The sequence below is a fragment of the Mustelus asterias genome, chromosome 8, assembly GCF_964213995.1.
Source record: "Mustelus asterias chromosome 8, sMusAst1.hap1.1, whole genome shotgun sequence".
NCBI lineage: Eukaryota > Metazoa > Chordata > Chondrichthyes > Carcharhiniformes > Triakidae > Mustelus > Mustelus asterias.
The window spans coordinates 12,702,867-12,718,918 of record NC_135808.1 but is presented as its reverse complement, the minus strand read 5'-3'; the positions used below and the strand labels follow the sequence as shown (position 1 = coordinate 12,718,918).

Sequence of the window (16,052 nt, the reverse complement as noted above, 5' to 3'; positions counted from 1 at the left end):
TATAAACTCTCTCACTTCTCTCTTTATCAAATACTCTGACTCATCTTGACCAGAATAATTATTTCTCTCCGGAAATTACCTGGAATACCAGCATTTCATTCCCGTCACATCATGGTTTATGTGGTGTCACCCTGTCCTTAAAGGAACAAGCTCTACCTGTCAGCTCCAACATTGATCGAGCATCAGACCAAGCCCAAGAGCAGGGTGCAGATGTCATAGAAATCATAGAAATCATAGAAACCCTACAGTACAGAAAGAGGCCATTCGGCCCATCGAGTCTGCACCGACCACAATCCCACCCAGGCCCTACCCCCATATTCCTACATATTTTACCCGCTAATCCCTCTAATCTACACATCCCAGGACACTAAGGGCAATTTTAGCATGGCCAATCAACCTAACCCGCACATCTTTGGACTTACCTTGTCAGATGTCTTACCTTGTCAGCTTGGATCTTATAAATAAACTTAATGATTCTATTCTATGATTCTTAGTGTCACAAGTAGGCTGACATTAACACTGCAATGAAGTTACTATGAAAATCCCCTAGTCGCCACACTCCGGTGTCTGTTCTTGCAGACTGAGGGAGAATTTAGCATGACCAGCACATCTTTCAGACTGTGGGAGGAAACCCCAGCACCCGAAGGAAACCCATGCAGACAGGGGGAGAACGTGCAGACTCCACACACACACACTGAACCAACCTGGGTCTCTGGCATTGTGAGGCAGCAGTACCACTGTGCCGCCCACAGAATCCCTGCAAGAGGCGGCCATTCGGTCCATTGGGCTTGCGCCAACAACAATCCTACCCAGGCCATGTCCCCCAGTATTTACCTCTGACACTAAAGGTCAATTTACCATGGCCAATCCACCTAACCCACACATCTTTGGATCTGCCTCACACTGCCAGGGATCCGGGTTCAAGCCCCGGTTGGGTCACTGTCTGTGCAGAGTTTGCATGCCCTCCCCACGTCTGCGTGGGTTTCCTCCCACAGTCTGAAAGATGGGAAGGTTAGGTGTATTGGCTATGCTAAATAAAGCGGGCGTCACAGTGGTTAGCACTGCTGCCTCACTGCACCAGGCACCCGGGTTCAATTCCAGTCTCGGGTGTGTGTCTGTGGAATTTGTATGTTCTCTCCCATATCTGCGTGGGTTTCCTCCAGGTGCTCTGGTTTCCTCCTGCGCTCCAAAGATGTGTTGGTTAGGTGGATTGGCTATGCTGAATTGACCCTTAGTGTCAGGGGGTTTAGCAGTGTAAATACATAGGGATATGAGGAATGGATCTGGGTGGGATTGTTGTTGGTGCAGGCTCGATGGGCCAAATGGCCTCCTGCATTGTCAGGCTTTTAAAAAAACTCCCTCAGTGAACAGGCGCCGGAGTGTGGCAACTAGGGAATTTTCACAGTAACTTCACTGTAGTGTTAATGTAAGCCGACTTGTGACACTATTAAATAAACTTTAACTAAGGGATTTTCACAATAACTTCATTGCAGTGCTAATGTAAGCGTACTTGTTGATACTATTAAATAAACTTTAAGGGATTTTCACAGTAACTTCATTGTAGTATTAAAGTAAGCCTACTTGTGACACTAATAAACCTTAAAACTTTTGTGGAGGGACTGTCAATTGGATTCAATTTGATTTTTGAAGCGAGCAAGCAAGAGGGTGGATTTGAGTGCCCCCTGTCTGCTCAGCACATTGTTTGTACCTTTTAAGGAAGGAGGACAAGTTCGTGCCGAGCAGAGTCCCGCCTCTTGCCTTTGCTGTATTGTAGCCGCCGAGCTCTGTATGGCAATGTCTGTCGCAATCAAACTCAGGGTGGGAGAGGGTAGGGGGAGTTGGAGGAGAGCTCTCGGTCACTGCTCCACATCCCTGAATGAACCGGGAGAGGAGAGGGGGAGACTCGGAGACGGCAGCAACCGTCATATTGGAACAAGTTCAAACCCTCTCTCCGCTTTCACCTCCGCGGCCGAGCAACCGCCGGGAAGGGCGATCCTGCCGAGATGTCTTACCTCAGCCTCCTCCTGGGAATCGGTTTAATCTGCACTGAAGGTAAGGAGCTGAATTTGGAGAAAGTGTGTTATTTTTAGTGATGGAGAGCGGAGAATTCCGGGCGGTGGCCGTTGTTGTTGTTTATTTTAAAAAAAGGGTTTGAAAATGTGAACAAAATGGCGGTTGGCCGTGGAGCTCGAGCTTCCTGTCCGCCCCGCGCGCTGTTTGCAGCGTCACCTCCAAATACTGGCGCTCTCCTGGGCAGAGTGCCTTTTTTGTTTTATTTCAAAATGTACTTTATTCATGCATCTGCGAAATCATTACAAACATTTTTTTGTGTGATGGCCCTTTTGCAATGATATTCGGGTCCTTTATATTCATCAAGCAACCATAAGATATAGGAGTCTGCTCTGCCGTTCGATCATAGCTGATAAGTTCCTCAACCCCCATTCTCCCCGTAACCTTTTATCCCATTACCAATCAAGAACCCTCTGTCTTAAATACACTGTAGGTGGCACAGTGGTTCGCACTGCTGTCTTACTGCGTCAGGGACCCAGTTCAACTCCAGTCTTGGTAGTGTCTGTGTGGAGTTTGCACGTTCTCCCCGTGTCTGCGTGGGTTTCCTCCGGGTGCTCCGTTTTCCCCCTACATTCCAAAGATGTGCAGGATATGTTGATTGGCCGTGTTAAATTGCACCTTTGTCAGGGTTATTAGGTGGGAATAAGGGTAATTGACCCTGGGTGGGATTGCTGTCGGTGCAGGATCAATGGGCCGAATGGCCTCCTCCTGCACTGCAGGGATTTTAAAAGAATTCTCGCTGTTTACCCGAATAGGCCCCGGAGTGTGGCGACTGGGGGATTTTCACAGTAATTTCATTGCAGTGTTCATGTAAGCCTACATGTGACAATAATAAAAATAAACTTCAAATAAAATAATATAAATTTCTTTCAGTGGATTACTTGTTTAACACATGGGTGGAATATCATTGTAACTTCATGGTGAACTGCTTTGGGGAACATTGTAAGCCTGCTCAGTTGTCTTCATTGTCATGTGGGCCTCTCCAGAAACTTAAGCGTGGACACAACACTGGTTGTTCTAGCACAGTCATTGGAGATGAAATGTTATTTGTGAGAAAAACTAGTTGTTTCCAAGCTTGGCAGGGTTTCAAACTGCTGCTGCATGCTTCAGTTTGAGACCATATCAAGGTTTTGTGTGCAGCAATCTTATGTTGCATTTTGTATTTCTGCTTGTAAGTTCTGGGATTTTCCAGCATGGTTTTAAGTGGCAGTAGCTTCTCATCTTTCAACTTGAGTCGTCTCAATTGAACATTTGAGTTCAAGAACATTCGTTCAAGAACCTCTATCTTGCTCTCTTTTTGTCTCATTTTACACTTGCATTCAGATGGTTGCTATGTGACCGTTCAAATGTCACATCTGAATAGTTTTGCTTCTCCTAACTATACCCATACCATTCTTTTTGTCAATATTCTTGGATTTAATCTTTCCTTCCCCCATCCCATTGTGGATGTTACATTTTGTTCTTCCTGCCCTCTCCCAGTTTCACTGGTTTATAAACTCTCACACTTCTCTCTTCATCAAAAACTCTGACTCATCTCGACCGGAATAATTCTTTCTCTCCGGAAATAGCCTGGAATACCAGCATTTCATTTCCGTCACATCATGGTTTATGTGGTGTCGCCCTGTCCTTAAAGGAACAAGGTCTACCTGTCTGCTGCAACATCTTTTCGCCAACATTGATCGAGCATCAGACCAAGCCCAAGATCAGGGTGCAGATGTCTTACCTTGTCAGCTTGGATCTTATAAATAAACTTAATGATTCTATTCTATGATTCTTAGTGTCACAAGTAGGCTGACATTAACGCTGCAATGAAGTTACCATGAAAATCCCCTAGTCGCCACACTCCGGTGTCTGTTCTTGCACATGAGGGAGAATTTAGCATGGCCAGCACATCTTTCAGACTGTGGGAGGAAACCCCAGCACCCGAAGGAAACCCATGCAGACAGGGGGAGAACGTGCAGACTCCACACACACACTGAACCAACCTGGGTCTCTGGCATTGTGAGGCAGCAGTACCACTGTGCCGCCCACAGAATCCCTGCAAGAGGCGACCATTCGGTCCATTGGGCTTGCGCCAACAACAATCCTACCCAGGCCATATCCCCCAGTATTTACCTCTGACACTAAAGGTCAATTTACCATGGCCAATCCACCTAACCCACACATCTTTGGATCTGCCTCACACTGCCAGGAATCCGGGTTCAAGCCCCGGTTGGGTCACTGTCTGTGCAGAGTTTGCATGCCCTCCCCACGTCTGCGTGGGTTTCCTCCCACAGTCTGAAAGATGGGAAGGTTAGGTGTATTGGCTATGCTAAATAAAGCAGGCGTCACAGTGGTTAGCACTGCTGCCTCACTGCACCAGGCACCCGGGTTCAATTCCAGTCTCGGGTGTGTGTCTGTGGAATTTGTATGTTCTCTCCCACATCTGCGTGGGTTTCCTCCAGGTGCTCTGGTTTCCTCCTACGCTCCAAAGATGTGTTGGTTAGGTGGATTGGCTATGCTGAATTGACCCTTAGTGTCAGGGGGTTTAGCAGTGTAAATACATAGGGATATGAGGAATGGATCTGGGTGGGATTGTTGTTGGTGCAGGCTCGATGGGCCAAATGGCCTCCTGCATTGTCAGGCTTTAAAAAAAACTCCCTCAGTGAACAGGCGCCGGAGTGTGACAACTAGGGAATTTTCACAGTAACTTCACTGCAGTGTTAATGTAAGCCTACTTGTGACACTATTAAATAAACTTTAACTAAGGGATTTTCACAATAACTTCATTGCAGTGCTAATGTAAGCGTACTTGTTGATTCTATTAAATAAACTTTAAGGGATTTTCACAGTAACTTCATTGTAGTATTAAAGTAAGCCTACTTGTGACACTAACAAACCTTAAAACTTTTGTGGAGGGACTGTCAATTGGATTCAATTTGATTTTTGAAGCGAGCAAGCAAGAGGGTGGATTTGAGTGCCCCCTGTCTGCTCAGCACATTGTTTGTACCTTTTAAGGAAGGAGGACAAGTTCGTGCCGAGCAGAGTCCCGCCTCTTGCCTTTGCTGTATTGTAGCCGCCGAGCTCTGTATGGCAATGTCTGTCGCAATCAAACTCAGGGTGGGAGAGGGTAGGGGGAGTTGGAGGAGAGCTCTCGGTCACTGCTCCACATCCCTGAATGAACCGGGAGAGGAGAGGGGGAGACTCGGAGACGGCAGCAACCGTCATATTGGAACAAGTTCAAACCCTCTCTCCGCTTTCACCTCCGCGGCCGAGCAACCGCCGGGAAGGGCGATCCTGCCGAGATGTCTTACCTCAGCCTCCTCCTGGGAATCGGTTTAATCTGCACTGAAGGTAAGGAGCTGAATTTGGAGAAAGTGTGTTATTTTTAGTGATGGAGAGCGGAGAATTCCGGGCGGTGGCCGTTGTTGTTGTTTATTTAAAAAAAGGGTTTGAAAATGTGAACAAAATGGCGGTTGGCCGTGGAGCTCGAGCTTCCTGTCCGCCCCGCGCGCTGTTTGCAGCGTCACCTCCAAATACTGGCGCTCTCCTGGGCAAAGTGCCTTTTTTTGTTTTATTTCAAAATGTACTTTATTCATACATCTGCGAAATCATTACAAACATTTTTTGTGTGATGGCCCTTTTGCAATGATATTCGGGTCCTTTATATTCATCAAGCAACCACTTCTGTTTTTTCTAATCGTGGAGGAAATTTCTAATGTTCAGTCAGAGTAAGGGCCGCCCTGTGGGTGCCACTCGTGAGGAACACGGTTTGATTAAATTAACTGAGCAGGGTGAAAGGGCTTGGGTAAACTGAGGATGCACAATGTATGTAACAGGACGTCAGGGAGGCGGAACGGGAAGAATGTGAACCTGGAATATCCTGGACCAATCAGGATACGAGGGGAGGAGGAATGCGTGGAATTTCGGGAATAAAAGGAGCGTGAAGTTGGTACCGCGTGTGCTCCTCCTGCAGGGGGCACCCGGCTCGGCAGAGTCGTGAACTCGCAAATCATCTTGCTTCTCCGACTTTGTCCTCGGTGTCAGTGATTGTGAGCGCACCCAATCTGCAGAGCCCGGCTGGGGAGGAGGCTTCTCTGTCGGCAGTCGGAGTGGCACCGGGAGTCGGCTGAGAAGGAGCTGATAACCCGCTCGCCTTCGTGTTGAGCGGCTGAGACTCTCATAGAATCATAGAAACCCTCCAGTGCAGAAGGAGGCCATTCGGCCCATCGCGTCTGCACCGACCACAATCCCACCAAGGCCTTACCCCCACTCATTCCTGCCCGGGGTTTTGCTGTCATGTTGTTCCTCGGCCTCCTTTACCTCAGCATCTTTTCGGCCGATCGTCGGAGGAGGGGCGGTTTTGTTTTTAAGGATCGGCAGGGAGCGCCTGCTGAACGGTAAAGTTTGAGGCCGCCGAGGTGCTCGGCCGCCGAGGTGCTCGGCCGCCGAGGTGCTCGGCCGCCGAGGTGCTCGGCCGCCGGGGTGCTCGGCCGCCGGGGTGCTCGGCCGCCGGGGTGCTCGGCCGCCGGGGTGCTCGGCCGCCGGGGTGCTCGGCCGCCGGGGTGCTCGGCCGCCGGGGTGCTCGGCCGCCGGGGTGCTCGGCCGCCGGGGTGCTCGGCCGCCGGGGTGCTCGGCCGCCGGGGTGCTCGGCCGCCGGGGTGCTCGGCCGCCGGGGTGCTCGGCCGCCGGGGTGCTCGGCCGCCGGGGTGCTCGGCCGCCGGGGTGCTCGGCCGCCGGGGTGCTCGGCCGCCGGGGTGCTCGGCCGCCGGGCACAGCCTGGATATATAAGGAGAGGATTTGCAGTCTTGTCATTCAGACTCAGGGCTGCCCTCGATTGACTCACTGACTGTGTGCAGAGCCCGGCCGGAGGGGAGGCTTCTCTGTCGGCAGTGCTGCAGCTCGGCGGTCGGATTGGCACCGGGAGAAGGCTGAGATGGGTTTACTGTCATGTTGTTCCTCAGCCTCTGTGTTCGGTTCATCATCATCGGAGGAGGAGGTAAGGTCCCCAGATTCACAGCTGGGAAATTAACCTTTTTGGACACAACGCGGGTGCGCGAGACCTGCCGTCCCGCCTGTCTTCCGCTGCATCTGCTCGGCGGCCCCGCTCCGCTCGCCCCCCCCCCCCCTCGCCCCCCCCCCTCGCCCCCCCCCCCTCGCCCCCCCCCCCTCGCCCCCCCCCCCCTCGCCCCCCCCCCCCCTCGCCCTCGCCCCCCCCCCCTCGCCCCCCCCCCCTCGCCCCCCCCCCCCTCGCCCCTCGCCCCCCCCCCCTCGCCCCTCGCCCCCCCCCCCCTCGCCCCTCGCCCCCCCCCCCCCCCCCTCGCCTCGCCCTTCGCCCCCCCCCCCCCTCGCCTCGCCCCTCGCCCCCCCCGGCCCCTCGCCCCCCCCGGCCCCTCGCCCCCCCGGCCCCTCGCCCCCCCCCCCCTCGCCCCCCCCCCCGGCTCGCCCCCCCCGGCCCCCCCCCCCTCGCCCCCCCCTCGCTCGCCCCCCCCCCCCCCTCGCCCCCCCCTCGCTCGCCCCCTCGCCCCCCCCCCCCTCGCCCCCCCCCCCTCGCCCCCCCCCCCTCGCCCCCCCCCCTCGCCCCCCCCCCCCCCCTCGCCCCCCCCCCTCGCCCCCCCCCCCCCTCGCCCGCCCCCCCGCCCCTCCGCCCCCCCCTCCGCCCCCTCCGCCCCCCCCCCTCCCCCCTCGCCCCCCCCTCGCCCCCCCCCCCTCGCCCCCCCCCTCCGCCCCCCCCCCTCCGCCCCCTCCCTCCGCCCCCTCCCTCCGCCCCCTCCCTCCGCCCCTCCCTCCGCCCCCTCCCCTCCGCCCCCTCCGCCCGCCCCTCCGCCCGCCCCCTCCGCCCCCCCCCTCCGCCCCCTCCGCCCCCCCTCCGCCCCCTCCGCCCCCCCCTCCGCCCCCTCCGCCCTCCGCCCCCCCCCCTCCCGCCCCCTCCCCTCCGCCCCCCCCTCCGCCCCCCCCTCCGCCCCCCTCCGCCCCCCGCCCGCCCCCCCCCGCCCCCGCCCCCCCTCCCCCCCTCCCCCCCCGCCCCCCTCCCCCCCGCCCCCCCTCCCCCCGCCCCCCCTCCCCCCCGCCCCCCCCCTCCCCCCCCGCCCCCCCCTCCCCCCCCCGCCCCCCCCCTCCCCCCCCCGCCCCCCCCTCGCCCCCCTCCCCCCTCGCCCCCCCCTCGCCCCCCTCCCCCCCTCGCCCCCCCTCCCCCCTCGCCCCCCCTCCCCCCCTCGCCCCCCCCTCCCCCCTCGCCCCCCCTCGCCCCCCCCTCGCCCCCCCCCTCCCCCCCCTCGCCCCCCTCCCCCCCCTCGCCCCCCCCTCCCCCCCTCGCCCCCCGCCCCCCCCGCCCCCCCTCCCCCCCCCCCCGCCCCCCCCTCCCCCCCCCGCCCCCCCCTCCCCCCCTCGCCCCCCCTCCCCCCCTCGCCCCCCCCCTCCCCCCCCTCTCCCCCCCCTCCCCCCCCTCCCCCCCTCGCCCCCCCTCCCCCCTCGCCCCCCCTCGCTCCCCCCTCCCCCCCTCGCTCCCCCCCTCGCTCCCCCCCCTCGCCCCGCCCCCCCCCCTCGCCCCGCCCCGCCCCCCCCGCCCCCTCGCCCCGCCCCCTCCGCCCCCCTCGCCCCGCCCCCTCTTTCTCTCTCTCGGCGGCCCGCCCCCCTCTTTCTCTCTCTCTCGGCGGCCCCGCCCCCCTCTTTCTCTCTCTCTCGGCGGCCCCGCCCCCCTCTTTCTCTCTCTCTCGGCGGCCCCGCCCCCCTCTTTCTCTCTCTCTCTCGGCGGCCCGCCCCCCTCTTTCTCTCTCTCTCTCGGCGGCCCCGCCCCCTTCTCTCTCTCTCTCTCTCTCGGCGGCCCCGCCCCCCCTCTTTCTCTCTCTCTCTCGGCGGCCCCGCCCCCCCTCTTTCTCTCTCTCTCGGCGGCCCCGCCCCTCCTCTTTCTCTCTCTCTCTCGGCGGCCCCGCCCCCCCTCTTTCTCTCTCTCTCTCGGCGGCCCCGCCCCCCTCTTTCTCTCTCTCTCTCGGCGGCCCCGCCCCCCTCTTTCTCTCTCTCTCTCTCGGCGGCCCCGCCCCCCTCTTTCTCTCTCTCTCTCGGCGGCCCCGCCCCCCCTCTTTCTCTCTCTCTCTCGGCGGCCCCGCCCCCCCTCTTTCTCTCTCTCTCGGCGGCCCCGCCCCCCCTCGCGCGCTCTCTCTCGGCGGCCCCTCCGCGCGCTCTCTCGGCGGCCCCGCCCCCCCTCGCGCGTTCTCTCTCGGCGGCCCCGCCCCCCCCTCGCGCGCTCTCTCTCGGCGGCCCCGCCCCCCCTCGCGCGCTCTCTCTCGGCGGCCCCGCCCCCCCTCGCGCGCGCTCTCTCTCTCGGCGGCCCCGCCCCCCCTCGCGCTCGCTCTCTCTCTCGGCGGCCCCGCCCCCCCTTGCGCTCTCTCGGCGGCCCCGCCCCCCCTCGCGCTCTCTCGGCGGCCCCGCCTCTCTCTCTTAGCAGCCCTGCTGCGAGTCAGCAGGCCCCGTTGCTCGCTCACTCTCTCTCTCGGTGGCCCCGTCGCTCTCTCTCCTTGGCAGCCAGCAGCCCCCGCCTCTCGCTTTCTAAAAGATATGTCCCAACGTCGGCTCAAATTAACACTGCAATGGAGTTACTGTGAAAATCCTCTAGTCGCCACACTCCGGCGTCTGTTCGGGTACACTGAGGGAGAAATTAGCATCAAACCAACACGCCTTTTGGACTGTGGGATGAAACTGGAGCACCCGGAAGAAACTCACGCAGGCTCACACAGGGAGAATGTGCAAACTCCTTAGGCAGTGACCCAAGCTGGGAAGCCCGGGCTCCTGATGCTCTGAGGCAGTCGTGTTCATCACTGTGCCATTGCTCTCAGTATCAGTGGGGAAATCAATGAACTTGTATGAATTGGGGGGGGGAGAATCGCTCTGAAGCAACATTGAGGGCAAACTGTCTTGCAAAACAATAATACTCCCGGTGGTAATTCTTTTGGAGCTTGGGGCTTATCCTTTTGGCTTTTGTTGAGGTTAATTTGGATGAGTAGACTGATCTCGTTGTCAAATCCTATGGATTGTAGGAAGTTAAGAATGATGGGTGAAATCTTCAGATCCCTGCTCATCCCATTAATTTAGTGAGTCCTTGCTGTCCTCTCTTCGATGCAGTTTGCCTGCTTGGTTTCATTGGTCAGAACATTGAATACAGGTGTTGGGATGTTTTGTTGAAGCTGTACAAGATATTGGTACGGCCACACTTGGAATACTATGTACAGTTTTGGTCACCCTATTAGAGAAAGGATATTATTAAACTAGGGGAGAGTGCAGAATAGATTTACTAGGATGCTACTGGGACTTGATGGTTTGAATGATATGGAGAGGCTGGATAGACTGGGACTTTTTTCCCTGGTGCGTAGGAGGCTGCAGGGTGATCTTATAGAGGTCTATAAAATAATGAGGAGCATAGATCAGCTCGATAGTCAACATCCTTTTCCAAAGGTAGCGGAGTCCAAAACTGGAAGGCATAGATTTAAGGTGAGAGGGGATAGATACAAAAGGAATGCTTTCACAGAGGGTGGTGAGTGTCTGGAACAGGCTGCCAGAGGCGGGTACAATTTGGTCTTTTGAAAAGCATTTAGACAGTAAGATAGGTATAGAAGGATATGTGCCAAATGCAGGCAATTGGGACTAGCCTAGTGGTTTCAAAAAAGGGCGGCATGGATAAGTTGGGCCGAAGGGCCTTTTTCCATGCTATAAACCTCTATGACTCTATGTGGAGACCAAAATTGCAAGTCAAATCATTGGACTAAAGCTAATCAGTCACTTCTGATTTTTAAAATGAGATTTCTTGAATATGAATAGTATCTGATATGGACTTTGATTGTGGTCAAATAACATTTTTGATTCAATTTATGATTGTCACATGTACCAAAATACAGGGAAAAGTATTGTTTTGCATGCTAGCTATGCAAATCATACGATACATAGCTTGCAAAGAGTTGTCACGCTCTGGTGCTTGAAACATGGATATGGTTAATCCACAGTGAGATAGACAGATATGGGGAGAAAGCAAGAGAGCGAGAAATGCTGGCGAGAGACAGATATGGGGGTGTGTGACACCAGCCTGGAATGCATTGGAATTGTCGAGTTTAGATGTAACATAAGCACGAATGAGGGTCTCGGCCTTCTATTTATTCAGATGCAACAGAAGGGGCGAGCCATGATCTGGAACTCAGTTTCACACACATCATTTGATTTGATTTTATTATTGTCACATGTATTAGTATACAGTGAAAAGTATTGTTTCTTGCGTGCCATACAGACAAAGCATACCGCACATAGAGAAGGAAAGGAGAAGGTGCAGAATGTAGCATTAGTCATAGCTAGCGGGTAGAGAAAGATAAACCATATTAGATAAACTAAGATAAAATATGGGGATTGTAAAGGGGAAAATACAAGGGGTGCACACTCTAAAATGGCAATACAAGAAAGCACACTCTAAAATGGCTGCCTGGCACATAAAGGGTTAACTGGGAAAGCCAAAAGAGCAGACACGGGCTCCTGCTGTTCAGAAAAACCTAACAGACAAGCCATTTCCAAATCACAGTGACTCATAGCAAACAAACACCTCAGGAAGCCAACGCCAAGGGTCAAAACATCTTTTAAGATAAAGAAACCCCAAAACAAAGAGCTTAGATTAATGTTAAAGGAAGGCGGGAAATATGAATGCGAGGGAACCGATTAGCACCTGAACAAGACGAAACTAGCCATTGATAGACAGACACAAGGAAATGTACCCATTCATAAAATGCTAAATGTCTATACCTGTTTGTACTCTTGTAGTGGAGATGCCGGCGTTGGACTGGGGTAAACACAGTAAGAAGTTTAACAACACCAGGTTAAAGTCCAACAGGTTTATTTGGGAGCAAAAGCCACACTTTTGCTACCAAATAAACCTGTTGGACTTTAACCTGGTGTTGTTAAACTTCTTACTGTACTCTTGTAAACATGGGGAAATGTACCCATTCATAAAATGTTAAATACTTGTACTCAAACAATGTGATAATGTTCGAATCACCGGTATGCCCATTGTGTAAAGAGTATAAAAATGAACCGCTCCCGACATACTATTGAGAGAAGGTTTGCTACAGACCATGTGCCTTGTCTCCACGGATCCGTTTAATAAATCGTATTTTCTGAATCTCGAAGTCTGACTAGTGGATTTTTCCCACAACAGGGGTCCATTTAAAAGTCTGATGGCAGCAGGGAAGAAGCTGTTCTTGAGTCAGTTGGTGTGTGACTTCAGACTTTTGTATCTTTTTCTGGATGGAAGAGAGTATGTCTGGGGTGTGTGGGGTCCTTGATTATGCTGGCTGCTTTTCTGAGGCAGCGGGAAGTGCAGATGGAGTCAGTGGACAGGCGGCTGATTTATGTGATGGACTGGGCTATGTTCATTCGGTTTCATCTTGAGGTGCTTCAATGCAATAAATTAATTTTACAGTTTGTTGTGTTTGAATCCCTCTTTTGGTGTCACCGTTCTGATTGGGGAATTTTGCGACCTCCATACTTGTGTTTGAATCCCTCCTGTGGTATCACTCCTCCAATTACTCTTCAATACAGTTAAAGAAACATTAGATATTTCAAAATGGATATTGCAAATGGTGGTGTTTTTTCAGTTTTCTGTGTAAATCATGTTGCACTCGTGTTACTCACAGATAATTGTGACATGTGTAATATTCACCGCATACATTCAATGTGAGTCATACAGCCTGAGCAGGTTGTATACAATTCCACTCCTCGGCCATTCCTGGCTGCCTCTATTGCACCTCTGCAGCAGCTGCCCCAAACTTTAGTGTGTCCCTCAGCATAGACCTGCCCTTTGGAATGTGCCAGTCTGCAACACTTGGTCAGGGACAACTCCTGATAACCTGTTTGCCTTGACTTTCATGTTTAGCAGATTAGATTGATTTTTTTTTTTCTCCTGGATTTACTGTCATGTATTTACTCAGCATGTCGACTAGGCTGATCACATAGGAGATGAGGGTATAAAATGGGGAACCAATTTTAAAATGGTAGGTGGATGATCTCAGTGGGAGGAGGGGCGGGCTGATAAATGCAAAATTGGAAATATTTAAATATGATTTTAAAGTACTGTGACCAGAGTTCAACCTTGTCGACTAACCTGCAGCAGCCATGCATCCTTGTTTTTTTTGATGAATGGGACTGCCTTGATTGGTTCATCTTTCAGTGTCATTTTGTCATCAGGCTTTGATCGTCCAATTGGGGATTGCAGTGATGTGTACACGCGAAGGCTTTAGAGCTTTTGCTTTGGCTTGTGTTGGAGCTGATTTGGAGGAGGAGTGGACAGATCAAGTTGTAAAACCGTCTGCACCTTCCTGCCATCTTCAATGATTTACACATATATACCCATGGTGAGATACCCCCATTTGTGAAAGTTTTTTTTAAAAGTTTATTTATTAGTGTCACAAGTGGGCTTACACTAACGGCAATGAAGTTACTGTGAAAATCCCATAGTTGCCACACTCTGGGTACACTGAGGGAGAATTTAGCATGCCCAATGTATGCAACTCAGCACGTTTTACAGACAGTGACCCAAACCAGGAATTGAACCCGGGTCCTCGGCGCTGTGATCACCACTGTGCTGCCTTCTAAGGGCATAATCCTGCAGATGCTGGAATCTGGGGTGGCACAGTGCTGCTGCCTCACGATTCCCAGCTTGGGTCACTGTCTGCACGTTCTCCCCGTGACGGCGTGGGTTTCCTCTGGGTGCTCCGCTTTTCTCCCACATTCTGAAAGACGTGTTGGTTAGGTACATTGACCTGAACAGGCGCTGGACAGTGGCGATTAGGGGAATTTCACAGTAACCTCATTGCAGTGTTAATGTAAGCCTTACTTGTGACGAATAAATAAGCTTTAACTTTAAACAAGAGGAGGAAATGCTGGAGAAATTCAGCAGGTCTGACAAACCGACTGGGTTTCTCCAACAATTTCTGTCGTGACCCCCGCATTTGCTCTGGGTTTGTTCTTTCCCAATACGAACCTGTTGGAACCAGCCACTTCTGTTTTTTCTAATTGTGGAGGAAATTTCTAATGTTCAGTCAGAGTAAGGGCCGCCCTGTGGGTGCCACTCACTCAATCTGCAGAGCCCGGCTGGGGAGGAGGCTTCTCTGTCGGCAGTGCTGCAGCTCGGCGGTCGGACTGGTCGTTTGAAAACTCAAATACCGTGACCGGAGGTAACCCCGGCCGCGCGCCCTCGGTGGGGATTCCTTTTGATGAATGGGCCGGCCGTGGGCTGCGCTGATTGGTTCAACGTGCAACGTCATGTTGGCCTCCGGATTCGATTGTCCAATCAGGGACTGCGTGGAGGCTGCGCTCGTGCGCTGACCGTTTGGAAGCGTGAGACATGCGCACGCGCGTGGTAAATAAAGCCCTGTTCTGGTACCTTGCTCTCCAGTCAAATGAAATGTCCCAACTGTCTGAACGTTGTCTAAAGTTTATTTATTAGTGTCACAAGTATGCTCACATTAACATTGCAGTGGAGTTACTGTGAAAATGCCCCAGTCGCCACACTCCGGTGCCTGTTCAGGTTCACTGAGGGAGAATTGAACACGGCCAATGCACCCTAACCAGCACGTCTTTCAGAAACCGAGCACCCGGAGGAAAATCCACTCGAACAGCTTGGCGGGGTTTGCAGCAAGTCCTGGAGCACAAGTCTTCAATAGTTTTGCCAGAGTATCGTCATTTATAGTATCTGGTGCCTTGAGCCATTTCTTGATATCATTTGGAGTGAATCAAGTTAGCTGAAGACTGATGTCTGTCGTGCTGGGGACCTCCAGAGGAGGCCGAGATGGATCTTCTACTTGTTACATTAGGCTGAAGAGTTTAGTGAAGCTTCAGTCTGATCTTTTGAACTGATGGGCTCCTCCATCATTGAGGATGGGAATATTGTGGAATCAAATTGGCTGATTGGCATCTGTGACTCTGGAGATCTCGGGAAGGAGCCAAGGATGATTATCCACTTGGCACTTCTGGCTGAAGGTGGTTGCAAATGCTTCAGCCTTGGTTTTGCTCACTAATGTGCTGGGTTCCCTTATCATTGGGCATATTTGTGGAGCTGCTTCTTTTCAGTAAGTTATTTGCTTTTCCATCACTATTCATGGTTGGATGTGACAGGACTGGGGAGCTTGGATCTGATCCATTGCTTGTGGAATTGCTGAGCTCTATTACTTGCTACTTATGCTGTTTAGCAAGTGAGAGTGATCTAATTGAGGTTGATGAAAAGTTCAATTTGAATGGATAGTGAACATTTTCTTTTGTTAGGAAGGGCATAACTAGAGGCCATCAATACAAGATAGTCACCAAGAAATTTAACAGGAAGTTCAGTAGAAACTGTTGAGAATCAGGAACTCGATACCATAGGGCAGAGTTGAAAAGTGGTAAGGATTCATTTAAAGTGATGCTAAGTAAGCACGTGAGAGAGAAAGGATTTGAGGATTACGATGGTAGATTTAGATGAGGAATAGTGGGAGGAGGCTCACGTGGAACATAAAAACTCACTTGGACTGGATGGGCAGAATGACCTGTTACTCTACTGTCCATCCTATTCCTGGCTATTCTTAAGTCTGAAACCATATTTGTCCAAGTGCTTAGTCATTGTCCCTAATGTTAAACTGCAGTGACTTTTTCCCAGAACAACTGGCTGGTTTAACAATCCATCCTTGGCTAGACCATTTATGGCACGGTGGTTAGCACTGCTGCCTCGCAGCGCCAGGGACCCGGGTTCGATTCCTGCCTTGGGTCACTGTCTGTGTGGAGTTTGCACGTTCTCCCCGTGTCTGTGTGGGTTTCCTCCGGGTGCTCCGATTTCCTCCCACAGTTCGAAAGATATGCTGGTCAGGTGTATTGGTGCCGGACTGTGGCGACTAGGGGAATATCACAGTATTTCCATTGCAGTGTTAATGTAAGCCTTACTTGTGACTAATAAATAAAAACTTTAAAACCACGTAAGGAAGTGTTCTACTCTCCATCTAAAT

General features: G+C 53.1%; 1 protein-coding gene across 2 annotated transcripts in view; it reads left to right on the top strand.

Annotated features, from left to right (window-relative positions):
• Window positions 1-1,762: 1,762 nt before the first annotated feature.
• The window catches only part of LOC144496858 (cell adhesion molecule CEACAM5-like), a 43,605-nt gene continuing 29,315 nt past the window's right edge, over window positions 1,763-16,052 (top strand). Inside the window, exon 1 of one of the 2 annotated variants that reach the window (XM_078217428.1) lies at window positions 1,763-2,052. In XM_078217428.1, the coding sequence (XP_078073554.1) occupies window positions 2,004-2,052 (49 nt within the window). In that variant the 5' untranslated portion in view covers window positions 1,763-2,003. Of the gene's footprint in view, window positions 2,053-5,107; window positions 5,404-16,052 lie in introns of those variants that run through there. The other variant, XM_078217426.1, reaches the window with a different exon arrangement.